Source organism: Abrus precatorius, unplaced genomic scaffold (genome assembly GCF_003935025.1).
Source record: "Abrus precatorius isolate BTA unplaced genomic scaffold, Abrus_2018 Scaffold8, whole genome shotgun sequence".
In the NCBI taxonomy this organism is placed as follows: domain Eukaryota; kingdom Viridiplantae; phylum Streptophyta; class Magnoliopsida; order Fabales; family Fabaceae; genus Abrus; species Abrus precatorius.
This window is the reverse complement of record NW_020874428.1, coordinates 11,020,833-11,046,592: the sequence shown is the minus strand read 5'-3', so window position 1 is coordinate 11,046,592 and position 25,760 is coordinate 11,020,833. Positions and strand designations below refer to the sequence as shown.

The 25,760-nt window shown below is 33.9% G+C and overlaps 3 protein-coding genes across 5 annotated transcripts; 1 reads left to right on the top strand and 2 right to left on the bottom strand.

Annotated features, from left to right (window-relative positions):
- Window positions 1-8,394: 8,394 nt before the first annotated feature.
- On the bottom strand, window positions 8,395-9,223 carry LOC113874217 (uncharacterized mitochondrial protein AtMg00860-like). Its single transcript, XM_027512443.1, has 3 exons — window positions 9,128-9,223; window positions 8,881-9,036; window positions 8,395-8,838 (listed from the first exon to the last, which is right to left on the bottom strand). Exons 1-3 carry the CDS (start codon window positions 9,221-9,223, stop codon window positions 8,395-8,397), a joined length of 696 nt encoding a protein of 231 aa, XP_027368244.1.
- A 43-nt stretch (window positions 9,224-9,266) lies between these two features.
- LOC113874216 lies at window positions 9,267-10,286 on the bottom strand. Its single transcript, XM_027512442.1, has one exon. The coding sequence runs from the start codon at window positions 10,284-10,286 to the stop codon at window positions 9,267-9,269; it is 1,020 nt and encodes a 339-aa protein (XP_027368243.1).
- An 8,409-nt stretch (window positions 10,287-18,695) lies between these two features.
- LOC113848301 lies at window positions 18,696-20,550 on the top strand. Of its 3 annotated transcripts, none has more exons than XR_003501814.1 (4): window positions 18,696-18,793; window positions 19,257-19,361; window positions 19,744-20,320; window positions 20,412-20,548. XR_003501814.1 is itself a non-coding variant. In XM_027477760.1 (4 exons), the coding sequence occupies exons 2-3, from the start codon at window positions 19,268-19,270 to the stop codon at window positions 19,884-19,886; spliced, it is 237 nt and encodes a 78-aa protein (XP_027333561.1). In that variant the 5' UTR covers window positions 18,696-18,793; window positions 19,257-19,267; the 3' UTR covers window positions 19,887-19,904; window positions 20,412-20,548. The 3 variants fall into 3 exon arrangements, 2 of the variants coding, with proteins under 2 accessions (XP_027333561.1, XP_027333560.1); XM_027477760.1 differs by having other exon boundaries at window positions 19,744-19,904; XM_027477759.1 differs by having other exon boundaries at window positions 19,744-20,550.
- Window positions 20,551-25,760: the final 5,210 nt, after the last annotated feature.

Sequence of the window (25,760 nt, the reverse complement as noted above, 5' to 3'; positions counted from 1 at the left end):
GTGAGTGGTCTGACCCAAATATCCATATTGGGCTGTCTAGAAATACTAAATTGGGCCAACCTATCTTAAGTTTTAATGTAGCCTGAATTGTGACCCCTTTTTAAAATATAAATCACAAACACATAGAGGTGTCACCAGCCCTAAATATTAGATTAATTAAAAATAATAATTAGGCCTAAGTTATTTAGCCCATAATATATGGGTTAGGATAGGGTTATCCATGGGTAGCCTTGACCTAAAATCTTACCCAAAATCTCAAATTTTACATAAATCATTCCAGATTCAATTAAATCATAAAAATCCTAAACTCCACTAGCTCTGCTTCTCTTCCACGCTTTGTGTCTTATCCTGCTCCTCTTCCACTGCTCCGCTTCTCTTCCACCACTCCTTTTCCACTACTCTACTTCTCTCTCTCTCTATCTCTCTTTTCTCATTAGTGTTCTTTTAAGGTAAAAAGTTACTTGTCATATAGGGCTTGAGAGTGAGGGGAAAATAGGGTAGGTGGCTTTTGGTTAAATGACAATGACGTCAACAATAAGGAGGGTGTTTCGCAGTGGTTGGAAGTGAAGAAAATAGTGAACAAAATGTTGGTAAAGTGATTCGTTATGCAAATCTTGGAGGGTGAGTAGGTATGGAATGACCTAACATTTTCATAGTATAGCTTAACTTGACCTATTTAAGAAATAACTGATATGGAATGATTTATTTAAGACTCAGAAAATTTATAATAATATATTAAATAAGGAGAAGGATCTTTTCACACTAGTGTAAGTCTAAAACCTCTTACACTCGATCTGAGCCTTTCATTTAACTTACATATAATGGTTAGTGAAGTAATAAATTATAACTCGTTAGATATAAATTAAATGAAAGGCTCAAATCGAGTGTAAGACTTATTAGACTTACACTAGTGTGAGAAGATCATGCCTCATTAAATAAATTTATATCAAAATTATAATATTATATTATATTAAATAAATTTAATTTTAAAATGAATAAAATCTTAAAGAGTTGAAGAATGTCCCTACTACATACCCTATGAGAAAGAGAGTTGTTTGCTAGTCTTTTACATTATTGTTGCTTGATTTATCTTGTACGCATAACACTGATTTGTATTTTTATTTTTTGTGTTTTTAATGATTTACTTATGTAAATCAAAGGTTTAAATATGTTTTAACTACCTCCAAATAGGGCTAAATTAAAAAAACAACCTCAAAAATTATTTTTTCATTTGAATGCCTAATTAATTTTTTTTTCAAATTTATACCTGACATTAAGCTCAGTCAGTTAATTGGTGATGTGGTTAACAGTTTGTTGGTGACGTGGCTAGCATTTTAATATCTTTCATCTACCTCACTCTAAACCACCACATCAGATTCTACATCAGCATTTTTGAATTTAGAAAAAGAAAAAACTAAAAAATAGAATTTTAAGCGCGTAGTTGGGTCTTGGGCAGTTACTTAATCTTGAACACTCAGAGCAATATTTCGAAATAAAAAGCAAAAAATCCTTGAACCCTTTGAACACAGAGTGATTGTAAGAACCGCGCATAGTGTGTTTCTCATCTTCATCTTCACCTTTGTTGTTTATCATTTTCAAAACAAACATTTGCCTTGTTGTTTTTTCCTTGTTTCCTAGGCACCGTGGTTGTTACCAGAGGCGACATTGTGGACATTGTCAACATTGTTGAAGGTAAGTGTTATTTTATTAGATTATTGTGGGTTAGGATTTTCTTTCATAAATTTGTGCTTTACCTGACATGAATATTTGTTCTTTTTCGTATGTAGATGGCTTTCAATGCTACACGGGGGTCATTTTGAACTGGACCCCGTGATGCACTATGTTGGGGGCAAAGAGGCTGTTCTTGTGAAGAATATTGATATGGACAGGTGGTCGTACTTTGAAGCAATTGAGATTTTAAGAAAAGACTTAGGTTACAGAGAGCACCTTGTGAGGATATGGTGGAAATTTGGTCCTTCTGACTTCAAGGAAAACAACTGTGATAGTGTAGCCTTGGACATGGGTAATTTTGCCATTTGTAATAGTGTGGAGGTTGAAATATATACTGTTTATGAAGGAGGCAATGAAGGTGTTGTTGGGGATAATTTTTTCAATAGTGAGGAGGAGTCTCTAAACGAAATTCATCTAGATGAAAATGAGGAGGATAGGGCTGGTGACATGGATGATGGATTTGACAGAGACGTTCCAGAATTTGGGCGAGTAAAAGGCAAAAGGAAAACGTCATTTGCAAAGAAAGTGAATGAAGATGTTGAGGCTGAGGAGGTAGATATTGCTCAGAGTGTTCATTAGCCTGACAAAGTCAATGTTCGTATAGAGGTTGTTTAGATTTCTGGAGATGAAGATTTTGTTGAAAAGTTAACCCCTGAAGGAGACTTACCAAGTGCGCTTTAGAGTGATGGTCAGTCTAGAAGAAGGGTGGTTGTTGGTGGTGGCATGGTGTTGCAGGTGTTGGGGGTGGGGATGCTGTTGTTGGGGGTGGGGATGTTGATGATGTTGGGACTATTGCTGCTGTTGAGAAACCTAGAAGTGGGAAAAAAAGGAAAAAAAAAAAGAAGGGTGCTAGGAAGATGCAATAAAAAAGAGTGAATGTTTTTTGTCAGAGTAGTGAAGGTTTACACAATGAAGATGATTTTTATAAGGCACAAGAAGTACAAGCTGATGACATTGATCATGGTTATGCAAGTGAAAAGTTGCTACATGGTGACTCTGAGGAAGATGGTTACAGAAGGAAATATTCTAGATTTAATGCTGATGAATTGAATAAGGATTACAAGTGGAAGTTGGGTTCAGAGTTTACTTCCATTAAGGAGTTTAAGGACGCAATTCAAGAATACAATGTGCTGAATGGAAAGGAAATCAGATTCGATTTGAATGACAAGAGAAGGGTAAGGGCAAGATGTAGGCATTGTGCTGAATACTTTGTGTATGTTAGTAAGGTCAGTAATTCAGAAACTTATAGGTTGAACACTCTGGTTGACAAACACACAAGTGGAAGGGTCTTCCACAATAAGAGTGAGAAGTCAACTTGGGTTGCCAAGGTTTTGATTAACAAGATGAAGGCCAGGACTACTGACATGCGATTAAAGGATATTGTTGGAAAAATTAAATCCAATTATTCCACTAGGATAACACTGTCAAGAGCATTCAGGGCTAAACAAATAGCTAAAAGTGTGATTGATGGTAACTTTGACAAACAGTATGGACTACTTTGGAGATATATAGCTGAACTTAAACAAAGAAGTGCAGGCAATACCTGTGTCATTAAGGTTTTTAGGCCTTCTTTGGAGATTTTACCAAGGTTTGGCAGTTTCTACATGTGCCTTGAAGGTCCAATATTAGCCTTTAAGAAGGCATGTCAGCCATTGATAGGGGTGGATGAATATCACTTAAAAAACAAATTTGGTGGCCAGCTTTTGATTACTGTTGGGAGAGACCCAAATGATCAATACCTTCCTTTGGCTTTTGCTGTGGTGGAGACTAAGACAAAGGATACTTAGAGATGGTTTTTGAATTTGCTCTTAGAAGATATTGGCTCTATTGACGATAACAAGTGGGTCTTTATGAGTGACCACCAAAAGGTAAGTGTCCATTTTCAGTTTTTGGGAACCGTGTTGAGATGTTGGTTCATTTTTTTTTAATATTTTTGCTGAGTTTTTGGTTGATTTTTTACAGGGCTTGATGCAAGTGTTTGAAGAATTTTTTGTTCTTGTTGAGCATAGATTCTGTTTGAGGCACTAATACAACAATTTCAAAAAGAAGTTTGGAGAAGGACTACAACTAAGAGATCTTATGATGGGTGCTGCCAAAGCAACATATGAACAGCTTTGGAAGGCTTACGTGCAGTAGATCAGAGATTTGAATGACACTAGCAACTGGTGGCTATTTAATATGGACAGGAAAGCATGGTGTAAGCATAAATTTTCAAATTATCCAAAATGTGATATACTAATGAATAATCTTAGTAAAGCATTTAATAGCACAATTCTGATTGCAAGGGATAAACCAATCATAAGGTTGTATTTGATGAATAGGTTTTCTAACCTTAGGGAGATAGCTAGTGCACACAGGGGTCGAATTATGCTTAAGTCTTTAAAACGACTGGATAAGGAGGTTGAAAAGTTAGGGAATTTGGTAGCAAGTTGGGAGGGCATGGAGACTTTGAAGTGACCCATTTACATTCTGGTGAGAAATTTATAATAGATATCAATAGGAACTACTATAGTTGTAATTTCTGGGATCTAGTAGATATTCCATACAGGCATGTTGTGGCTGCCCTACAATTCAAAAAATTGGACTTGATGAACTATGTTGATGACCATTATTCTCGGGATACTTATGTCATGTGTTATGCACACAAGATTTCCACCACAAATGACCAGGACATGTGACCTGAAATTGAATTCGATGAGATCCTACCCCCTAAAAATAAAAAAGGTCCTAGAAGACCTAAAAAATTGAGAAGAAGGGAACCTGATGAGATTAATCCAAATCTGACAAGATTAACAAGAGATATTGGTAAACATAAGTGTAAAAGATATGGTGTACAGGGTCATAACACAAGAACATGTCCACAGCCAGCCAATCCACAACCAACACACACTCAAACAACTGAGGCAAATGTTAAAAGCTCAATACCTGCTCCACCGATAGCAGCAGATGCACAACCATCTTTACCAGTCCAGGAAAAGGTATATGTATTAGCCATATCATTTGAACACTTTAGTAAAATTGCTAATGATTTACCTTTACAGGTAAATCATTAGCAACCACAAGATCTAGTGCAAGATGTAACACCTTAATTTTAATTTTCAATAAGTAGTAATTTCACAAATTCGGAATAATAAAAGTTTTTACAAAGCATTTCAAAATGAGGGAAAGGTTACAAGTTTCACATCAAATCACTGCTACAGGACTAGTTCATTTACAATGTTTTTCAAATTAATTTCCTAAGTCCTATAGCAGTTCATCCGTCCCTTTACTGAGTCCGGTGCTGATTGTCTTGATTAGCTGAAAAATGAATGTAAGGGTAAGTACTCTACACTACCAAAAAAAAAAAGCACACAGTCAGTATAGAGTCTCACCTCCAGCACATTTCCAATATATTAAACAAATACAATCACAGGCAACATTATCATACAGCTCATGTCAATTTAACACCGATGCACTCACGGCATCAGCAACATTTCACATTCAAAATTACAATTAATAACAATCTCGTGCACACACACACTAGCCACACTCACTGTGGCACTGTGATCACAGATTTACACCATGAATGGTCGCTGGTTACCCCCGCCTTACATATACCACGAGGGCAGTCACGGGTCGCTCAGCAAAGGTAGTGGTCAGAGGTCTAGTCAGGAAGAGAGTGTGTGGCCCGTAATGCACTCGTTTCACAGTTGGTGTCACCACCACTCTCCATTCCCCAAGGTATTGCTATCATCCTCATTTTCCACACCCTAGTGTATCGTTGAAACATTCACAACACATTACAACGATGCTAACATGCCTATCCACACATATTCCATTCACGTATGCAATAGTAATGCTTACACATGGCACATAGCCCATATTGTATTCAAATACATGGCACTAGGCCTACATTCATTTCATATTACACAGCACATAGCCAATATTCATCTACATTACACGGCCCTCAGGCCCACATTTGTTCACATTATTCATTCTATCATGCAACATCTAGCATACAATTCACATTCATCTATTTCGGGTAACACACACAATGTTCACATATCAATGCACATGGCCCACATTACATTTCTCAATCAACTCATTCTCTGCATGTTTTCTACCTTCTAACCCAGCCACAACTCTATATTCAATCAATTACACATAAAAAGAGTAGGGTAGAGTCCCCGTTTACCTCGGATCGACGTCCCATACACTAAATCCACCAAGAAGTGCTCTCTCTCACGGATTTCGTCCTAAACACATGGAGAAACTCCATGAGAACCCAAGGAAACCCAGAAACAAAGAAAAGGGAATAAGAAACGGAATCTACCATTAAAACTCACCTCTAAGCATTCTCCACAAGTATTCAACCTTCAATCAAGCTCCTGAATGGCTTTGGAGGCAATATAATCAGTAGAATAAGGTTTGGAAGTGAAGGGATCAGAGGAATTTCAAAGGAGAAGGGAGAAATGAAATCTCCCTGAACCCTAACCCCTTTAAATCCCTTCTGGTCGCGACACACTTGCGACAGCGAGATTCCCTCGCTGCTGCGACACACCCTCACGCTGCTGCGAAAATCTCAGACGAAACTGCACCCTAGTTTCTGCAGAATCTCGCTTTAGCAAGACTGCACCCAGAAATACACTCCTAACTGTCGCTCTATCGCTATAGCCAATTTCAGGCCATTGACACTTGTACACACATAGATATGCACTTAGATTTATATAATTAACAACAATTAATATTACAAAAATTTGGGGCGTTACAACTCTCCCCTCCTTTAAGGAATTTCATCCCCGAAATTCAACTAACCCCGCACATAAATTACCCAAACAACTCCAGGTATAATTCTTTTATTCCACTCTCTGTTTCCCATGTGGCATCTCCCTCATCACTTGAGCTCCATATTACCTTCACCAGTGAGATGTCCTTGTCCCTCAGCTGTTTAACACGGTGATCAGCAATCCTCACCGCGTACACATCATATGATAAGTCTTCTCTTACTTGAACCGGGTCAATATTAATCACATGGGAAAGATCCGGCACATATTGCCTAAGCTGTGACACATGGAATACTGGATGTAGGTTCGAGAGATTTGGAGGCAACGTGATCCGATATGCAGCAGGACCAATTTTACTTAGCACTTCGAACGGCCCAATAAACTTAGGAGATAGTTTTCGAGAATTCAGAGCTCTCCCCACTTAGGTTATAGGTGAAACCTTCAGAAATACGTGGTCACCCACCTAAAACTCCAACAGCTTCCACCTTCTATCATAATAGCTCTTTTGCCCGTCTTGCGCAGTCTTCATTTTCTCTCTGATCATTTTGATCTGCTCACTCTGCCTTTGCATCATATCCGGCGCATACAGAGTCACCTCTCCGGTCTCATACGAACACAACGGAGTCCTGCACCTCCACCGATACAAGGCCTCAAATGGCGCCATCCCAATACTGGCATGATAATTGTTATTGTATGTGAATTTCACTAGCGGAAAACACTCTTCCCAAGTTCCCTGCTGCTCGAGCACACAAGCGCTCAACAAGTCCTCCAGGGATTGAATGGTCCGCTCAGTTTAACCATTAGTCTGTGGGTGATAAGCCGAGCTCAGTCTCAACTTAGTCCCTAACGCCCATTGCAGGCTCTCCCAAAACCTCGAGGTAAACCTCGGATCTCTATCTGACACCACACTAGTCAGCACTCCATGGAGCCTGACTATCTCCCTCACATATAATTCTGCAAGTCTTTCTAATTTATACTTCATGTTGATCGGGAGAAAGTGTGTAGCCTTGGTCAATCGATCCACTATCACCCAGATGGCATCATGGTTGTTCCTAGTCTTAGGCAACCCAGAAACAAAGTCCACGAAAATACTATCCCATTTCTACTCAGGGATCTCCAACGGCTGTAACAACCTAGGTGGACGCTGGTGCTCTACCTTCGCCTTCTGGCATGTTAGACATTTAGCCACATATTCGGCCACATCTCTCTTCATTCTATTCCACTAAAAACTCTTTCAGAGGTTCTGATACATTTTAGTTGCACCGGGGTGAAAACTCATCCTGCTTATATGTGCTTCCTCAAGCACCATCTGTTGTCTCAGCTCATCCACTTGAGGAATGCACACTCGGTTCCAGAACTTAACCACCCCATTCTCATCATGGTGGAACTCCAAGTCCTTTCCCTCATCCTTCTGTCTCATCATGTCCTACAGGAAGACATCTCCTTGTTGAGCATCTCGGACGTACACCAAAAAGCCGTTATGAATCGTCGTCGCTTCGAGATATAAGCTCCCCGATCTCACTTCCATGACTAAGTTCAAGTCTCAAAATTCCTCAATCAACTCCATCTCTTTCACCATCATTGCTACCACGTGCAATGATTTCCGGCTCAGAGCATCAGCCACCACATTTGCCTTGCCAAGGTGGTAAGACAATGTAAAATCATAGTCCGTGAGGAATTTCATCCACCTCCTCTGCCGCATATTTAGTTCCTTTTGGTCAAATAGATACTTCAAACTTTTGTCGTTGCTGAACACGTCGAACCTTGCCCCATATAGGTAATGCCTCCATACCTTAAGGGAAAAAACCACCGCGGCTAACTCCAGATCGTGAGTTGGATAGTTGACTTCATGTGGGCGCAACTGTCTTGTGACATAAGCAACCACTCGCCCGTCCTGCATCTAAACACACCTAAGTCCATGCCCGGACGCATCACAATACACATCAAATTTCCGCTCCAGGTTGGGCAGCACTAACACCGGCGTCGAAGTCAGCCTTATCTTCAGCTCCAAGAAAATAGCTTTACACCCCTTGGTCCACTTGAACTCCTTTCCCTTGTAGTTCAGCTTCGTTAAGGGCAACGCTATCTTAGAGAATCCCTCAATGAATTTCCTATAATAGCCCGCCAATCCGAGGAAACTGCGTACCTCTGTCACATTCGTCGGCCTCGGCCATTCAGCCACTGCTTTCACTTTTACAAGGTCTACCATGATTCCTTCCTTCAACAATACATGTCCCAAAAATTGGATCTCTGACAACCAGAACTCACACTTAGAGAATTTCGCATACAGTTGTCTCTCCCTCAGAATTTGTAGAACAGTCCTCAAGTGCTCGACATATTCTTCCTAAGTCTTTGAATAGACGAGGATGTCGTCAATAAACACTACCACAAACTTATCCAAAAACTTGTGGAAGATTCTGTTCATGTAGTCCATAAACACCGCAGGCGCATTGGTCACCCCAAATGGCATCACCAAATACTCATAGTGACCATACCGCGTCCTGAACGCCGTTTTGGGTACATTTGCATCCTTTACTTTGATCTGATGATACCCCGACCTCAGGTCAATCTTTGAGAACATTGCTGCTCCCCTTAATTGATCCATCAAATCATCAATCCTTGGAAGCGGATACTTGTTCTTGACCGTTACCTTGTTCAACTGCAGGTAATCCATACACAACCTCATGCTTCCATCCTTTTTCTTCACCAACAGCACTGGTGCTCCCCATGGTGACACACTCGGTCTCATAAAACATTTCTGCAACAACTCTTCTACTTGCTTCTTGACCTCTGGCAACTCCATTGTGACATCCTGTAAGGTGCCACAGAAGTTGGGCTTGCTCCCGTAATGAGGTCGATAGCAAACTCTATCTCCTTCTCAGGCGGTAGCTCAGAAATGTACTCGGGGAAAACCTCCAAGAAATCCCTCACCACCGGAATATACTTCAGCTCCACCATGCTTTCGACCTCCATCGAAAACTTTACCATAAAGGCCTTGGCATTCGTCGTGTTCTCCCACGCACCTTGACTCATAAGCCTTGGAACCTCTGTCATTGTCGCACCGAAGATCAAAGTTTTCTCCTTACAATCCAGCAGCACATGGTTGGTAGGAAGCCAATTCATTCCCAGAATTACATCCAGTTGAGAAAGAGATAAACAAATTAAGTCTACCTCAAACTCCCTACCGTGTACCATCATTACGTACCCCAGACACACCCATGACGTCACAACTGGCTTACTCGTAGGAGTAGTCACCACAACATTATATGGCAATTCTGTCACATACAAATTTAGACCCTTCACACAGTCCATAGATATAAAGGAGTGCGTAGCACCCGAATCAAACAGCACATCAAGTAATTGACCCTTAATAATGCATTTATCTCGGATCAGCTCTTCTGACTGTGAAGCCTCTACCCCGCTCATAGCAAAGATTCTGCCAAGAATGCTCGACTTCTGCCCCGTACTTCCTCTTGATTTCGGCCTCTGAGCTGCACTTGCACTACCACTTCTCTTAGCGGCCCAGCACTCATTGGCAATGTGTCCTGACTTCCCACAGTTGTTGCAAGCTATCCTCGGCTGTGGGCAGTCCTTCACCATGTGTGGCCTTCCACACCTGAAGCATTTAAGCGGCCCTCTGAAAGAACTTGATCTTGAACCACTCCTACTACTCTTCTCTTGAGATGAACTTTCTCGAGACTGAGTGCTATTTGATCCTGAGTACGGTCCCCTTGAAAACCTAGTGGATCTTCTATCTTGCCTCACTGGGCTGACTCCCCTAGTGTCCACCATCTTCCTTCTTGAGTTAGCTTCAAAAATTCTGCTCTTACTCACCAGGATGGGCAAATCTGTCAGCTGAAACACACTGACTGCAGCTCAGATGTCTGGTCTCAATCCATGCTCAAACTGAGCACACAGATCCTCCTCTTCATCACCATGCTGATAATGAGGCCAGTACTTCATCAGCTCTTGGAACTTAGCTGCATACTCCCCCACGGTCATGTTTCCTTACTTCAGGTCAAGGAACTCCCTAGCTTTCTGTTTCCTCAGATCTTAGGGAAAGTAGTTCCCTAGAAAGATGGTCTTGAATGCTTCCCACTGGATATAGATGTCTTCCTGTGGCAGGGTTTGACCGGCAAACTTCCACCAGTCCTCAGCATCCCCACACAGCAAGTAGGCGGTATAGGCAACCTTGTTCTCCTCTTGGCACCCCTATTGCATTGAAGATCTTCTCCATATCAGCCACCCACCTTTGGGCTTCTTCAGGATTAAATCTACCCTCAAACCTTGGAGGATCATGCCTAGTGAAGGTAGATAACCCTTGATACTCAACCGGCTTTCCGCCTTGATTATGCACCATGGCTTCCAGAATCTGAGCCATGCGTTCCAAAAGGTCATTGGTGCCTCTAGCTCCTCTACCTCTACCATACATATTCAATCTAGCTACAACAAGTCAGCAATCATATTTCAACGCATTAAATTTATACATTATAATTTAGGCAAACAAAACAATCGACACTTATCTTGGACGCTTCAGCCCGATACTCTAGTCTAGTTTGGATGAACTGCTCTGATACCAAAATTATAATACCTTAATTTTAATGTCAATAAGTAGTAATTTCACAAATTCAGAATAATAAAAGTTTTTACAAAGCATTTCAAAATTAGGGAAGGGTTACAAGTTTCACATCAAATCAATGCTATAGGACTAGTTCATTTACAGTGTTTTTCAAATTAATTTCCTAAGTCCTATAGCAGTTCATCCGTCCCTTCACTGAGTCTGGTGCTGATCATCTTGATTACCTGAAAAATGAATGTAAGGGTGAGTACTCTACTTGAAAAAGTAGTGACACGCCCTTACGCTACAGCAAAAATCTCAGATGAAACTGCACCCTGGTTTCTGCAGAATCTTGCTACAACGATACCTTCTCACTACAGCAAGACTACACTCAGAAATGCACTCTAAACTGTCACTACAGTAAAACGTCTCTCGCTACAGCGAGAAGGCGACAGTTTTGGTCCTTCCTCCCAAGGCCCTCTAGCTGCAACGAGGACAGCCTAGAATTACACTCTGCACTTAGCCACTCAGGCCATTTTTAGCCCAACCAGTTCAAACCCATCAATTATACATCTACACATACACACAGAAGAACACCATCATTATGCAATCAATGCGAATTCACAACATTCATTTACACTTGTACACACACATATATATGCATTTAGATTTATATAATTAACAATAATTAATATTACAAAAATTCAGGGCGTTACACAAGAGCACAAGGAACATCTACTGCTGCAAATTTGAATGAAGCTATTGCTGCAGATTTGAATGAAGGACCTACTCCACCACCTTTATCAACTCCACCACGTCAACTAACCAGATCTAAATGAAATGACTGTGTTTTTTGGGAACCATTTTGGGAGGAAGAATAGTCTTTATGTTATATTGTATTGGGAGTAATGTAACTTTATTTTAAACAATGTGCAACAACTTACTTTAAGTTAGTATTCATGTGAATAGGAACCCTTTTATGGCCCACTTTTTGTGCCTTCTATGTACATTAAACAATGTACAACATGCCCACTTTTTGGGACCACTGTTCTGTATGTTGATATCTTATTTTAACACATTTTCTAATCTGTCACTCATTACAAAAATAGGGTATCATTGTCCAAATTTGGAAATTTAAGGTATTAATATGAAAAATCATATAAATGGAGGTAGTAATACAAATATATTGAATTATGGAGGTAGTTAAACAAAAATGGTTATGTACTGTGATGCAACATTCAATTTATGGATTGTGAATAAGTAATCATGAAAAATTCATTCCACACTTGCTTTTATAATGTAATTCATGAATGATAATTGAGATTTTTGAGTTATTCATTGAGAGAATTTATTATTAAGTCCATTTTGTTCGTATTTCAGGAAAGAAAAGGATAAAGAAGTGAAAACTTTAAAGGATAGTGGGAATTGAAGCAAAAATCAGAACCAGAGATATACATGGGCAAATACATAGCCGTGTATCTGAGCGTGTAACTCATTGGTTGCATCAATCAAGCACAAAATCAGAACCAGAGATATACATGGGCAAGTACACACCCGTGTACATGGGTGTGTATCTAGCTAGTCGCATCAATTGAAGTACATCATCCAAACCAGAGATGTACACGGTCAAAGTACATGGTCGTGTACATGAGCATATACTTCCCAGAAAAGTTGTGAACAATAATTTTTAGAGACCAGAGATGTACACAGCTAAAGTACATGACTATGTACATGGGGCGTGTACTTTTAACTTAGTCAAAATTAAACTTCTGCGACAAGATAAGCCATAGGACTACTAATATAAAAGAAAACTAGGCACAGAAACCTAGGGGACGCTGTTTTTGGGAGAGAAAGAGTTAGTGGCGGCTGGAGAAAGGAATCAAGCTCTTTAATTTCTTTTTTTTTTTATAATTGTAGTTTCAACATGTTTAGGTTTTACTTGCTGCTAGAATCAATTTTAAATTATATTAATGTATGTAATTACTTGCACAGCAATGAGGCTTATTAATGAATGTAATTACTTGCTACTGGAATCAATTTTAAATTATATTCATTTACCAATGTGCAGGATATTTAAACCTTATGTCATTGAACCAAATTTAACAGGCTAAACAAAATAAAAAAGCCAAAATCAATAGACTGAACAGAATAAAAAACACAGTGAACAAAGTCACAAGCATAAATCTTATGTCATTGAATTCATTTAACCATATTCAAAACAACTATTGCTCCATTGAATTACAAATTGTCAACATTTAAAACTTTCCCACCAATAACATTCATTGCTACTACAATGCTCACAATGGTAATGAAAAACTAAAGCACAATCACTAAACATCCTTAAATCTTCACCCTATTCCTCTCAACAGTAATCTTTTTCTTTTTGTGGGATATTTTAAGCTTCATTGATGCAAGTTGTTGATGGAGATCATCACATTCTTGCTGAAGTCTCACCATCTCTTCTTAGATTTTTGCCATTTTCTCCTCAGTTGCTTTTTCAACCTCCATTAAATCACCAATCTTTGCCTTTAACTCTTGAATTGTATGGATTTCTTTTGACATAACAGACTCATTGTCCCATCTACAGGCTCGTTAACCCAACAAAAATAATTTCAAGAATTAGGTTCCTGCAAACCAAATACAAACAAATTTGTAAATACAATCGCACATAATCACAAATTTAAAACAAATATGCAGCAAGTTGAACTTACATTCCAACCAGAGCATCTTAAAAACCTTTTACCAGGATTAACTTTGCTCTGTGAGGTCAAACTTATCGTCGGCTTTTTACATTTGCAAGTTACACCATGTTCAAAAGATAAGCACGATGAACCATCCATATTACTCATTTCGTGAAGACAAAGAATCAAAACGGAACCCCAGATGGATAATGGCAACACACGATAAAGAACCCTAACTTTTCTTTTCCTTTTCTGCTTCTTCTTCCTTTTGAGTTCATCTTCAGCGTTTTCGTTCAGTGCTTCTTCTTCAATTACAATTTTAGATTTGGCCCTCTTTCCCTCACATCAGCCAAAATGCCAATGCAACTTTTAGGTTAAAATTTGAAAATGCTGATGTGAAATCTGATGTGGTGGTTTAGGGTGAGGTGGATGAGAGAGATCGACAGTGACGTGGCAAACTGTTAGTCACTTCACCGATTAACTAACAGAGGTTAACGTTAGGTATAAATTTGAAAAAAAAATTAGTTAGGCATAAAAATGAAAAAAAAAATTATGAGGTTGTTTTTTGAATTTAACCTTATTTGGCGGTAGTTAAAACATATTTAAAGCTAAATCAAATATGTAGTTTAAAAGTAATAAATACGAATATGCAATTTTATTATAAATATTCAAAGTGTTGAATTATTTTTTTTATAACTCATTTAGATATAAACCTTATGACCTTTGTAGACACATATCTATTTAGATGGTTTGATAGTCTATTTATGAAGAGGTTTAATGTTTGTTAAATGTCTCAATGCAAAGTAGATTATTAAAAAGGCTAATAAATCAAATTAGGCTTTTTAAAAAAGATAGACTATACTTGATAAAAGTCTGTGACAAATAATAGGTCAGACTCATATTTTAAAATTATTAAATAAGTCAGACCTACTTATGAAAAGTCTAACATAACCTAACCTATATTCATCCCTAAAGATAATAGCGATGATAGGGGGTGGTTCATGGTGATTGAAGAGGGATGGAGTATATGTGCAGGGAAGAAGACGTCGTGGATGAAAACAACCCAAAAAAGAGATGAAAGACATCATTTCATATGTCATTTCATATGATAAATCATCACTTTGTTATTTAATTTTAACATTTTTTTTAACAAAGTGGACTAAAGTGATTGATGATTGTTAATTTTTAAGACTAAAGTTTAAAAACAATCATCGTCATTTTTTCAATATAGAAAAGTAATTTTTAAAATTGGCTCTTGTAAGCCTGAAATAGAAAAGTGTTGTTATGTCTCTTTAAATGAAAATTGAGTATAATTGATTTTAATAAAATTAATTTTAAATTTTTGAACGTGATTGCGATGTGTGCATAAATTAATTTGAGCAACATAATTTTATTGGAACATATGCTTTTCATTAAAAGTGTAATTTTGTAACTTCAACGTAGTCAAGTAGAATCTCAGTTTTGCAAGTAATGTATAACTTTGAACTATATATTCGGATAGTGATTAGAAAAGACAACCAAATATACTTTAAAACTAGTGTAAATATGATTGCGCTATATATATGTAGGCATGTATGTACTCATGTCTTTACCTGAGGCCTTCTCCACCAACTTCTCAAATCATTGATCCCTTCTTGAACAAACACATGAGTTATGTTGAATTAATATTTAAAAATTAATAGTTTCTGATAGTATTTATTATATTGTATAACTTGTCTTAATAATAATTTTTAGTATAACATGTTAAACAACTGCCCCTTATATAATACGATCAATAAAAAATGAGCTCTTGTATATATTTTATGTTTTGGCTTGAAGCTGCATCTTGTTAATTTAAGTGTCAATGCTTTGACATCAAAATAATAATTTATAGAAATATACATGAATGAATTTCATAAAGGATTGATAAAAATTTCTAGGCTAGTTTTTATTTAGAGAGATATAGATATAGTAGAATTTAGTAATTTCATAAAATAATGATCTACTGATATAGTTTTTATAATAGATTTTGTTTTAATATATTTATCAAATAATACTTAAATGTGTTTGTTCTAATTTTTATCTTATGTTTGTTTTAATACATAGGAACTATAAATTATATTATGGATTCTATGAATAAGACTGTGAATATAGATGATGAAGTTGTTTCTGAAACTCCTCCTGTATTATCTGGAAGTGTCAAGACACCTAAAAAACATTTTTCAAATGTTTGAAAATATTTTACTTAAATTGGTGTAGATAAGAATGGAGTTGAAAGAGCTGTGTGCAAATAGTATGACCATGATTATGCTATTAAAAAAAAATTCAAAAAATATTATTATAGAACTTCACATTTAAGTCGACATGTTTCAGTTTGTAAAAACATTCAAAGTTCAAGTGTAAATGTAATTCCTACTCAAGATGTAAATTTTTGTGCAAGAAAGATTAACCAAAAGACTCAACGTAACATTCTTACACAAGCCATAATCAAACATGATCTTTTTTTCAACTTTGCAGAGTATGATATGATCAAAGAGTTGATCAATTATGTGAATCCTAATGTTGTAATGCCTTCTAGGAATACTGTTGTGTCAAATGTTCAAAAAATTTACATGAGAGAGAAGGAAAAACTCAAAGAAGTCATGTGTAATATTTCTAACAGAGTATGTCTCACTTCTGATGTTTGGACAACAACTACGAGTGAGAGTTATATTTGCTTATGTGTTTATTTTGTTGATGAGAATTGAAGATTAGTAAGTAAGATTCTTAATTTTTGTGGAATGAAACCACCTCACACTAGAGTTGAATTAGAAACCACTTTATTTGATTGTTTGAAGCAATGGGGAATTGATAAAAAAAAATTTCTATAACCTTAGATAATGCTTCTGCCTACGATAATATACAAGATATTTTGAAAAATCATCTTCGTGTGCATAATAGTTTATTGTGTGATGGAGAATTTTTTTCATTTGCATTGTTCTACTCATATTCTCAATTTGATTGTACAATAGAATCTAAAAGTAGCTAATGAAACACTCTTTAAAATTAGAGAGAGTGTTAAGTATGTAAGAGGATTCGATAAAAGGATAGTTAAATTTCAAGATTGTGTGTAAGATGCTGGAATAGACACAATAATTGGTTTAAGATTAGATGTTTCTACTAGGTGAAATTTGACATACTTAATGCTTGAGAGTGCAATCAATTATGAAAAAGCTTTTGATATTCTTCAGGTAGTTGATAGGAATTATAAATGCTATAAGTTGTTCTCAAGCTTCCAATGAATCCAATTTGTTGTCAAAGTCACATGGAGATGAAAATAGGTCAAAGAAATCAAAATTGTTCAACGTATGTTCTTTTATGTCATTTTAATTATGGTGCGTTTCTTATTTTTATTTTGTTTAAAGGGTTATTATGTTATATTTTGCACGAGTTTAAAATGATTCAAAATGAAACTAAGTCTACCATTGGTAAGAGTGAATTGGATTTGTATTTGGATGAGTCACAAGTTAATTTTGATGATACTGAAGAATTTGATGTGCTTCATTATTGGAAGAATAATGAAAAGAGATTTTCAACACTCTCTATAGTAGCACGAGATGTACTTAGTATTCCAATTACTACAATAGTATTAGAATATACTTTTAGCATTGGTGGACGTGTTCTCACTAATATAAACGCTTTACACTTCCAGAAAATGTACAAATGTTAATTTGTACTAGGAATTGGTTGCATGGCTTTGTTGAAAGTCCAAGTGGTATATTTATTGTAATCACCTTTTATGATTTTTATATAATTTGTACAAACATAATTCTATTTTTATTGCTTTTGAGTTTTATATAATGATGAGATAGAAATACTAGAGTCTAATATGCAACAAGATGTTGAAGAGTAACAAGCAAGTGAAAAATAAATCTATTAAGAATTAATATGTTGAGTTTTCTTTTCTACTAGTTACTTTATCATCTTATTTTTGTTTTTTTAAGAGAAAAAGTGACAGAGGTGAATTGACACTTGACAATTTTAATATGTTCAACATTGTTCTACAATTGATAATGATAAGTCTTGGAGTGGCACATTAACTTTGTAAATTTTGTTGTTTTCTGCTTTTTATCTTAGCTAAAATGACAAAGGAGTCATTGAAATTAATTTTGTTTGCACTTGGATTAATTTTCTTTTATTATAGATAATTTTATGTAAATTTAGATTGTTTATAGAAATCATGTTACTACACTAATGTTTAATTACTTATGAGATATTTTGTTGTATTTTGCATGTTTAATTGTTTATAAAAATTTTCAGAGTTATTTCTTAAGAAAGTGTAGATATTATTTTGACATGATTGATAGCTAGAAATAAAATTAAAATTAAGTTAAAATTTTTTAATTATTAAAATTTTTAGCTCTTGAAGCATTGATCCTAATACTAGTCCTGTGAACTTTTGGCCCATAAAACTTTTGATTTATTGAACATTTTAGCTCACAAGACTTTTTGGTCTTAAGTCATATAAACTAGAGTTAAGATTGGGTCAATTAAACTTTTTGATACCTCTACAAACATATAAAATTAAGTTCAAGAATTTAATATATTTGTATTTGATAAAATTTAAACTTGAAATTATATGTTAAGTTGAAATAATTTTATTAATTAATTTACATGTTTGGTATTATTATGAATAATTATATTTTATATACTTCTTTCGCATTTTAGATGTCATTTTATATTAATATACATTTTTTAAAATAATTAATTTTATTGTATTATAAAAAATAAATTAATGGAGCTAAAGTATTATTATTAGAATTATTATATTACTTAGTTGATAAAAATCTGTAACAAATAAAAATATTACTAGAAAATTTAATATTTTAAAGCGATTAATACAAAGGAAAAAAAATACTAAAATGACGTATAATATGCTTATATATATATATATATATATATATATATATATATATATATATAACGATGATGTATTACTATTCTCAATAAGGAAGGCGATAATGGGGGTGAAGTTGCTCGTTTGGTTACGCGAGTGTGATCACAGCAGTTAAGTGGCAGAAATTTGGGCGCCTTAAAAGTGAGTAAGCTCCATTCTCTGTTGTGTTGTCAGAATGCAAGTTGTATTGTATGAGGCTAATAGCTTCATCTTCTTAACTTTCTATCCATTTTTCGTTTTTAATTTTGTGGATAATTCTTGCCCCCAATTTGATGAGACCCAATGAATCGTTCACGTGTTTCTGTATTTCATCTTCACGCAGTATTCCGCTTGACAAGCACGCCATGTGTTTGCCAAAATGTGCTAATGATAATAATAATAATTGCTTTTAAAATTCTGATAGATTCTGATTTGAAATTGTATTCAGGCAAATTTTCAACCCCTAAATATATACTGTTTTAACCTTAGCCGCATCACGGGGGGTTCTATTTCGTAATTGATATATGAAAATAACATAAAATCATGAAGATATACGCATATTGTGCATCAATGCTTGCCTAATTAAGCTTTCCATTTTGCTTCATTTATTCTCTGAAATGGCCATTTAGGAAGAGGCTCCATGGATCTGCAGGATTTCCTTCTCCGTGCTCGAGTCTTGAAGCTTTTCAGGCAAGCATTGAGAATTGCTGGCCGAGCCCCTTCTTCTTCTAGAGGTCAATATTCTTGTTTCCCTTATTCTTTAATCTATAATCAACTTAACAATGATTCTTGATGATATATTTCTGAGCCGATAATTGAAGCTGCCAAATAAATATAAATGTGGACCATTAAGAATGTTTGTTCAACTTTTTGCACCAAAAATTGTGTGAACCATTAGGGTATGTTTGATTTCTCTTTTAAAAAGAGTTTTTTTATTTTTTTTTCTAAATGTAGTATAAATTTATACTATATTTAGAAATAAAAATAAAAAATTCTTTTTAAAAGAGAAATCAAATATATTCTAAGAATGTTAATTCAACTTTTTCCTGTTCATTCATACTTACATACTTGAATATAAGTTTTATGATATTGTTTGAGATGTAATGGACTGTACAGCTGAACTGAGACAGACAATTAGACAAGAGATGGAAAATAATAGAAATTGCAATGACAAGCGAAGGATCCGATACTTGATTAGTGAGGGATTGGATAGACTGAAACGACTGGATGAAATGCTTGATATGCAAGGTCACCATTGATCGAGTGAATATATATCGGTATGTAATAAAATATCTTCCCTTTACAGAAGAGTAAACAGTCAAATTCATTCATGAATTTTATGTATGGATAATATAAGTCCTTGAATAATGGAAATTACGCTTAAGATTCCTGAATGTGTAATTTTTGGTCAAATTAGTCTCCACGCCCATGCATCTTGGGGATTTATTTCCATAACAGAAATACACATTTGGGAACTAGTCTGACAGTCAAATACAAATTTAGGGATCGCAACTGTAATCTTCATCTTTTAAGAATTAATACAATTGATACTGTATTTTTTAAGGATTAATTTGATTATTTAAACTTTTCGAGGATTTAAGGTATATTAACTAGCCATTTCAAGCGGTAAGGAAAAAAAAACGAAAAGAATGCCCGCAGAAATTTGTTTCCCTAGTTTTTACAATAATATCAGGTGTTCATTTTTGGTTTTCGTCCTACATTATTATTTTTCTCTATATGATGGTATTTCACATTAATCTGGCTGCATGTTCTACTTCTAACAGTTTTTACCAATGTTTCATGGTGACCTGAGTTCTCTTGGTCTGAAGAATTTTGAGTTGAAAATATGAACCACGGAATACATGAAAGCTGTACCTCTGCTAAAGCAATCACAAAGGGTAAATAGAAGGACGACTTCGGGTGCAAACTGTTTTCATTCTATTTGTTTTTGAGGTTTTGCTTTGAATGTGAATATTTGACTTCTGATTGTCTTCTACAACGCGATGTTATTTGATCCTTAGGAACAAAACGTGATTTGTACCACGTTAAATCATCAAGTTCTTCCAATATCTCTCCTCTGTTATTGCTTTGTGACAAAACTTACGCTGACAAGTTTGAAGGGAAACGAAGAAAATAGCCAATTTTTTATTTCTCAATAAGGAAAAACATTTTAGATATGAATAAGAAATTATTTGAGATTACATGATAATCTTTCATTTAATAGTCTAATGTGCCCGTGTGGGTTAGCTTTGGTTTAAAAATTAAGAGATTCAGGATAAGCTTTTGCATTGCCTAAAGTGCACGGATTTAATTTCTCCATTGGTCATTAACTCTGCTTCTGGAAAATTCATCTGATTGAGTACTTGTCCAACATAATCTAAAGCATGTTAATGGTGTTATCAAGCAATTATTGTTGTTACTTTTTATCCCAAAAAAAATATTATTGTCTTAAACAATTAATCAATAAAAGAAATGCATGGACAAAAGAAAAAATGGGCACTCAAAATAAAAATCACCATTTCCTCTGTCTTCGTCAATTCTTTCTTTTAAATATGTCGTCAAAGAATTTTATACGTAGATAACATGAAGTTATAAGTTTTTGTCTTTTTTTTTTCCTTCCAAAATAAGGTGTCAATTCCTGGTTCCAAATATATACACAAGAAATCAGAAGCATTTTTTTTTTATTTCAACGATAAAGTTTTGACAATAACAAACATACATCAAAAGAGAATAGTAGTGTTAAATGAAAGAAATGACTTCTCCAACCTCTACTAAGGGGTGGAAGACTTCAAACTTCAAATATGGAAATAATTAGAGTGATAATATAATATTGTATTTTAAAATAATGACAAGTGAAATAAAATAAAGTAATTTGGAGGTTATTTAGTTTGTAAAAGGATATATAATTCATTAAAAAGTATATTTTCCCGACTAATTTTCCTCTCTTATCTATTTAGGCTGAAATCAGATATAATTATTGAGAGTGACATATTTTTTTCTAAAATTATTTATATTTTTGGTTATTTTGATGGATCTGGATTCAGTGCAGTCTACGTGGAAACAGCACTGTGCATTTAGACAAAATTTTATATTTTTGCTTAAACAAAAATGTGTTGGCATCAACAAAAATACAAAATAACATAACTGCAAGGCGTAGGCGTAGTTACTGCACTAAATTTAAATTCTATTTTGATCTATGTGATTTTATTTTTGTTCGTATTTTTAAGTTAACCAAATTCTTATACTTTTAAATTTGATTCCTCCATTCATATTAATTTTTGTTAAAATATTTATGAAATTTATGATAATTTTAACAATGAAATAGTTTTAAAGTAAAAAAAGAAAAAGAAATTGGAGAAGTTTTGACAAAATTTGAAGGATGTGTTACAACGCGTGAGATTAGAGTCTGAAGAAGTTTTTTTAAAATATATTTTGACTAAAATTTAATGTCCAAATTGGTGCACTTTGAAGAATTTTTTTTAAAAATAATTAATAGATTCAATTTATTAAAATTTTAAGTAAAATAAAATAAGAATTTGAGTATTTTCAAAAGACAAAACAATCAACAAATGCATTAAACTAATGCAATTTTAAAAGTAGAAAAACTTAATTTATTCTTTTAAGAAAGGAACATATATTAAACTAAAGGGATTAAAATATAATAAATATATATTTTTGTCAAATTTTAATATAGCTGCATTTTTAGAAGTTAAACTTAATATACTAATTAAATTAAATAATTTGGTTCACCAATTTATACCTTAGTGATAATTTTGATTTAATATATAAGAATAGATAATTTAGTTTAGATATTCTTGTTAAATGGATATCATTAACACAAACTCTGCATGCTGTTAAAAAAGAGAGAAGTAACCGATTTTGTTTTAAATTTCACTTTTCAAATTTATTTTATCTATATTTATCAAAATATTTCATCATTTGAAATTCTAAGCACTTATAAAAGGAACTCTATGATTTTCATAACTTTACACTTCAAAGTCAGATACATTTAGAAGAAGAGTTTTGTTTACCTTTTAAATGGCTTCTCTTCACACGCAGTTGACGTCTTTGGAGGATTTGATGCCATTGCATTCATGGAAAACACCACCTCTACCGCTCTCTAAACTAAAAGAAAGACAATACATGAAGCTCAAGGAACCGATTTATAACAATGGAGTCAAAGTGTATTGGCAGCCCAAAAGTGTAGAGGAAGAAACTGAAGATGCTGAATTTGAAATTCCATGTACAGAGGTTTGCAAATGTTTAGAAAAATATGTTGTCAATATTGTAAAAAGGTTGATTGATAAGTTCTGTCGCTAGTTAACCGTGTCTAATCCAATGGAACTAGTAATTCTTGAAGTCAAAGTTTTTATTTTTTCTTATTTAATTGAGTATTGAAGAAGAGTTAATAACTCTGACAATGCTGCGTTAAAACTATATATAATCTTTTGCCACTGAGGCAGATCAGGGAGACGGACGTCAAGTGATACATGTCAAAGTGATTTCGTTTCACATATCCAACTAGTTTAATAAACTCCGTTGGTTAAGTTAACCCGACAGTATCGAGAAAGAGGCAAATCAAGCGTGTAACAATTGAATATGAGAATTGTGTTTCAAAAACCAAAATGTTATTATAATAATATGTATTATAAATTTTGAATGAGTTAACTTTGAAAGGTGGACCAGGACAAGATCAAATCCAATGAAGCCCAAAGAAATTTAAGACTCGTGAGAGTCATTCAACTATATTTGAAGAATCTTCAAATAAGGAAGAAGAGCAGACGTTGTGAAGGCTGAAGGGATGATCATGTATAAAGCTGTCTCTCTCGTACGAGGAGGGTGAAGTGATATATAATTCATTAAAAAGTATAACCTCTGGACAATTTTTTTTTCTCACCTATTTAGGTTCAAATCAGATATAATTATCACGAGTGACATATTTTCTTCTAAACATTGTTTATATTTTTGGTTCTTTGATCTGTATGTGATTTTGTTTTCTTCAGTATTTTTAATGTTAACCAAGTTCTTTTACTTTTAAATTGTATCAATTTCATCCCTTCATTCATATTAATTTTTGTTAAAGTATTTGTGGAATTTATGATAATTTTATCAATGAAATAATTTTAAATGTTTAAAAGTAAAAAAAAAAAATTGAAGAAATTTTGACAAAATTTGAAGAATCAGTTACAAGGTGTAAAATTAGAGTTTGAAGAAGGTTATTTTAAAATATATTTTGATTAAAATTTAATGTCTAAATTGGTGCACTTTAAAGAATTTTTTTAAATAATTAATAGATTCAATTTATTAAAATCTTGAGTAAAATAAAATAAGAATTTGAGTATTTTTTAATGACAAAAAAATCAACAAATGCATTAAATTAATACAATTTTAAAAGTAGAAAAACTTAATATATTCTTTTAAGAAAAGAACATATATTAACCTAAAGGGATTAAAAATATAATAAATATATATTTTTATCACATTTTAATATAGCTGCATTTTTAGAAGTTAAACTTAATATACTAATTAAATTAAAATAATTCAATCCACCAATTTATACATTAGTGATAATTATAATTTAATAGATAAAAATGGATAATTTAGTTTAGATACTATGATTCCATGGATATCATATTGTTAACATTATCTTTAAGTGTTATTACGCAATCTAAACTCTAAACAACCATATCTGTATACTTGATTGTTGCAACATGACTTTGTTTTAAATTTCACTCTTCAAATTTATTTTATCTATATATATATATATATCAAAATATTCTGTTATTTGAAATTAGCACTCATGAAAGGAACTCTAAATAAATGGCTTTTTCAATGTTACAAAAGTCAGATACATTTAGAATAATTCTGACCACTATTTAAATGGCTTCTCTTCACACGCATGAACTAAAATTGACATCCTTCAAAGATTTGATTAATGCAAAAGATTTGATGCAATTGCATTCATGGAAAACATCACTGCAACTACTCTCTAAATTGAAAGAAAGATAATACATGAAGCTTAAGGAACCAATTTATAACAACGGAGTTAGAATGTATTCGCAGTTCAAAAGTGTAGAAGAAGAAACTGAAAACTCTGAATTCGAAATTTCATGCGAATAGTTAGAAAAATATTATCAATGTTGTGAAAAAGTTAATTGATAAGGTCTTTAACTGATCAAAATTAACCGAGTCTAGTTCAATAGAACTAGTAAATTGAATGATCTGCTTAATATCAATGAAATCGGTCCAACAAAACTAGTAAATTGAACGTTCTGACTGTTCAATCTAATTTTTGAGGTCAAAATTTTTATTTTTTTTATTTATATATATGGCAACAAGGTGAGTGGACGTACTGCAAGAGTATTCTAATTTTTGAAACTTTTGATAATATTTGTTGTTTTTATTTCTTTATTTTAGTTTTTAGATATTCAACTTTCTATGAAACATTTAACTACTGATTCATAATGATTGATGTCGTAATCGGGCGGTCGCAATGGTACGGTAAAAAATGTTTTCAAAAATATCAGAGGAGCCGTCACCAAAGTTTATTTTAAGAAAACTTTAGAAAATTTTTTTAAAAATAAATATGATCTCTGAAACCAAAAATGAGTTCGGGAGTCATTTACTTGTGGAGAAGGTGTTAGCACCCCATAATGTCCGTTTAAAACGGTTACTTAAAATTAATTGTACAAATTTATTTAATTTTGAAAAGTATTTATTTAACCCTAAAAAGAATGTTGCTATTTTATTTTTAAAGAAAGAATATCTATTTATTAAAAATATTAAGTTATATCTTAGAAAAGAAAAATATTTTAAAAATTATTTTGACTCGATGGATATGATTCCGCTCCTACGTATCTCCAGGTGCAATGGAGAATTTAAAGTCACGTAGTTCTATCTAAAAATTACGAAATTGGTTGGTTAAAATTAAGTTCGGTAAAAAAAAAAAGAAAATTTATTTTTTTAAAATTAAAATTAGTTTTATAAAATTATAATATTTAGAATACAAGATAACGTGATTATACATGTACCCTACGAGAAACAATATAATACGAAAGGCGAAGGAAAATCACACATTCATATTGTAAGTCGTTGTAAAAACTATGGTATTTAAAATCTAATATTTTTATTTA

Coding starts and splice junctions, on each gene's coding strand:
- LOC113874217 (XM_027512443.1), bottom strand. CDS start 9,223: ATGGGGAGCACCAGTGCTGTTGGTGAAGAAAAAGGATGGAAGCATGAG. Junction 9,037..9,127: donor AAGGTAACGGTCAAGAACAA/GTATCCGCTTCC, acceptor GGGTATCATCAG/ATCAAAGTAAAGGATGCAAA. Junction 8,839..8,880: donor AGTTTTTGGATAAGTTTGTG/GTAGTGTTTATT, acceptor TCAAAGACTTAG/GAAGAATATGTCGAGCACTT.
- LOC113874216 (XM_027512442.1), bottom strand. CDS start 10,286: ATGGTGGACACTAGGGGAGTCAGCCCAGTGAGGCAAGATAGAAGATCC.
- LOC113848301 (XM_027477759.1), top strand. CDS start 19,268: ATGGATCTGCAGGATTTCCTTCTCCGTGCTCGAGTCTTGAAGCTTTTC. Junction 19,362..19,743: donor AGCCCCTTCTTCTTCTAGAG/GTCAATATTCTT, acceptor TGGACTGTACAG/CTGAACTGAGACAGACAATT.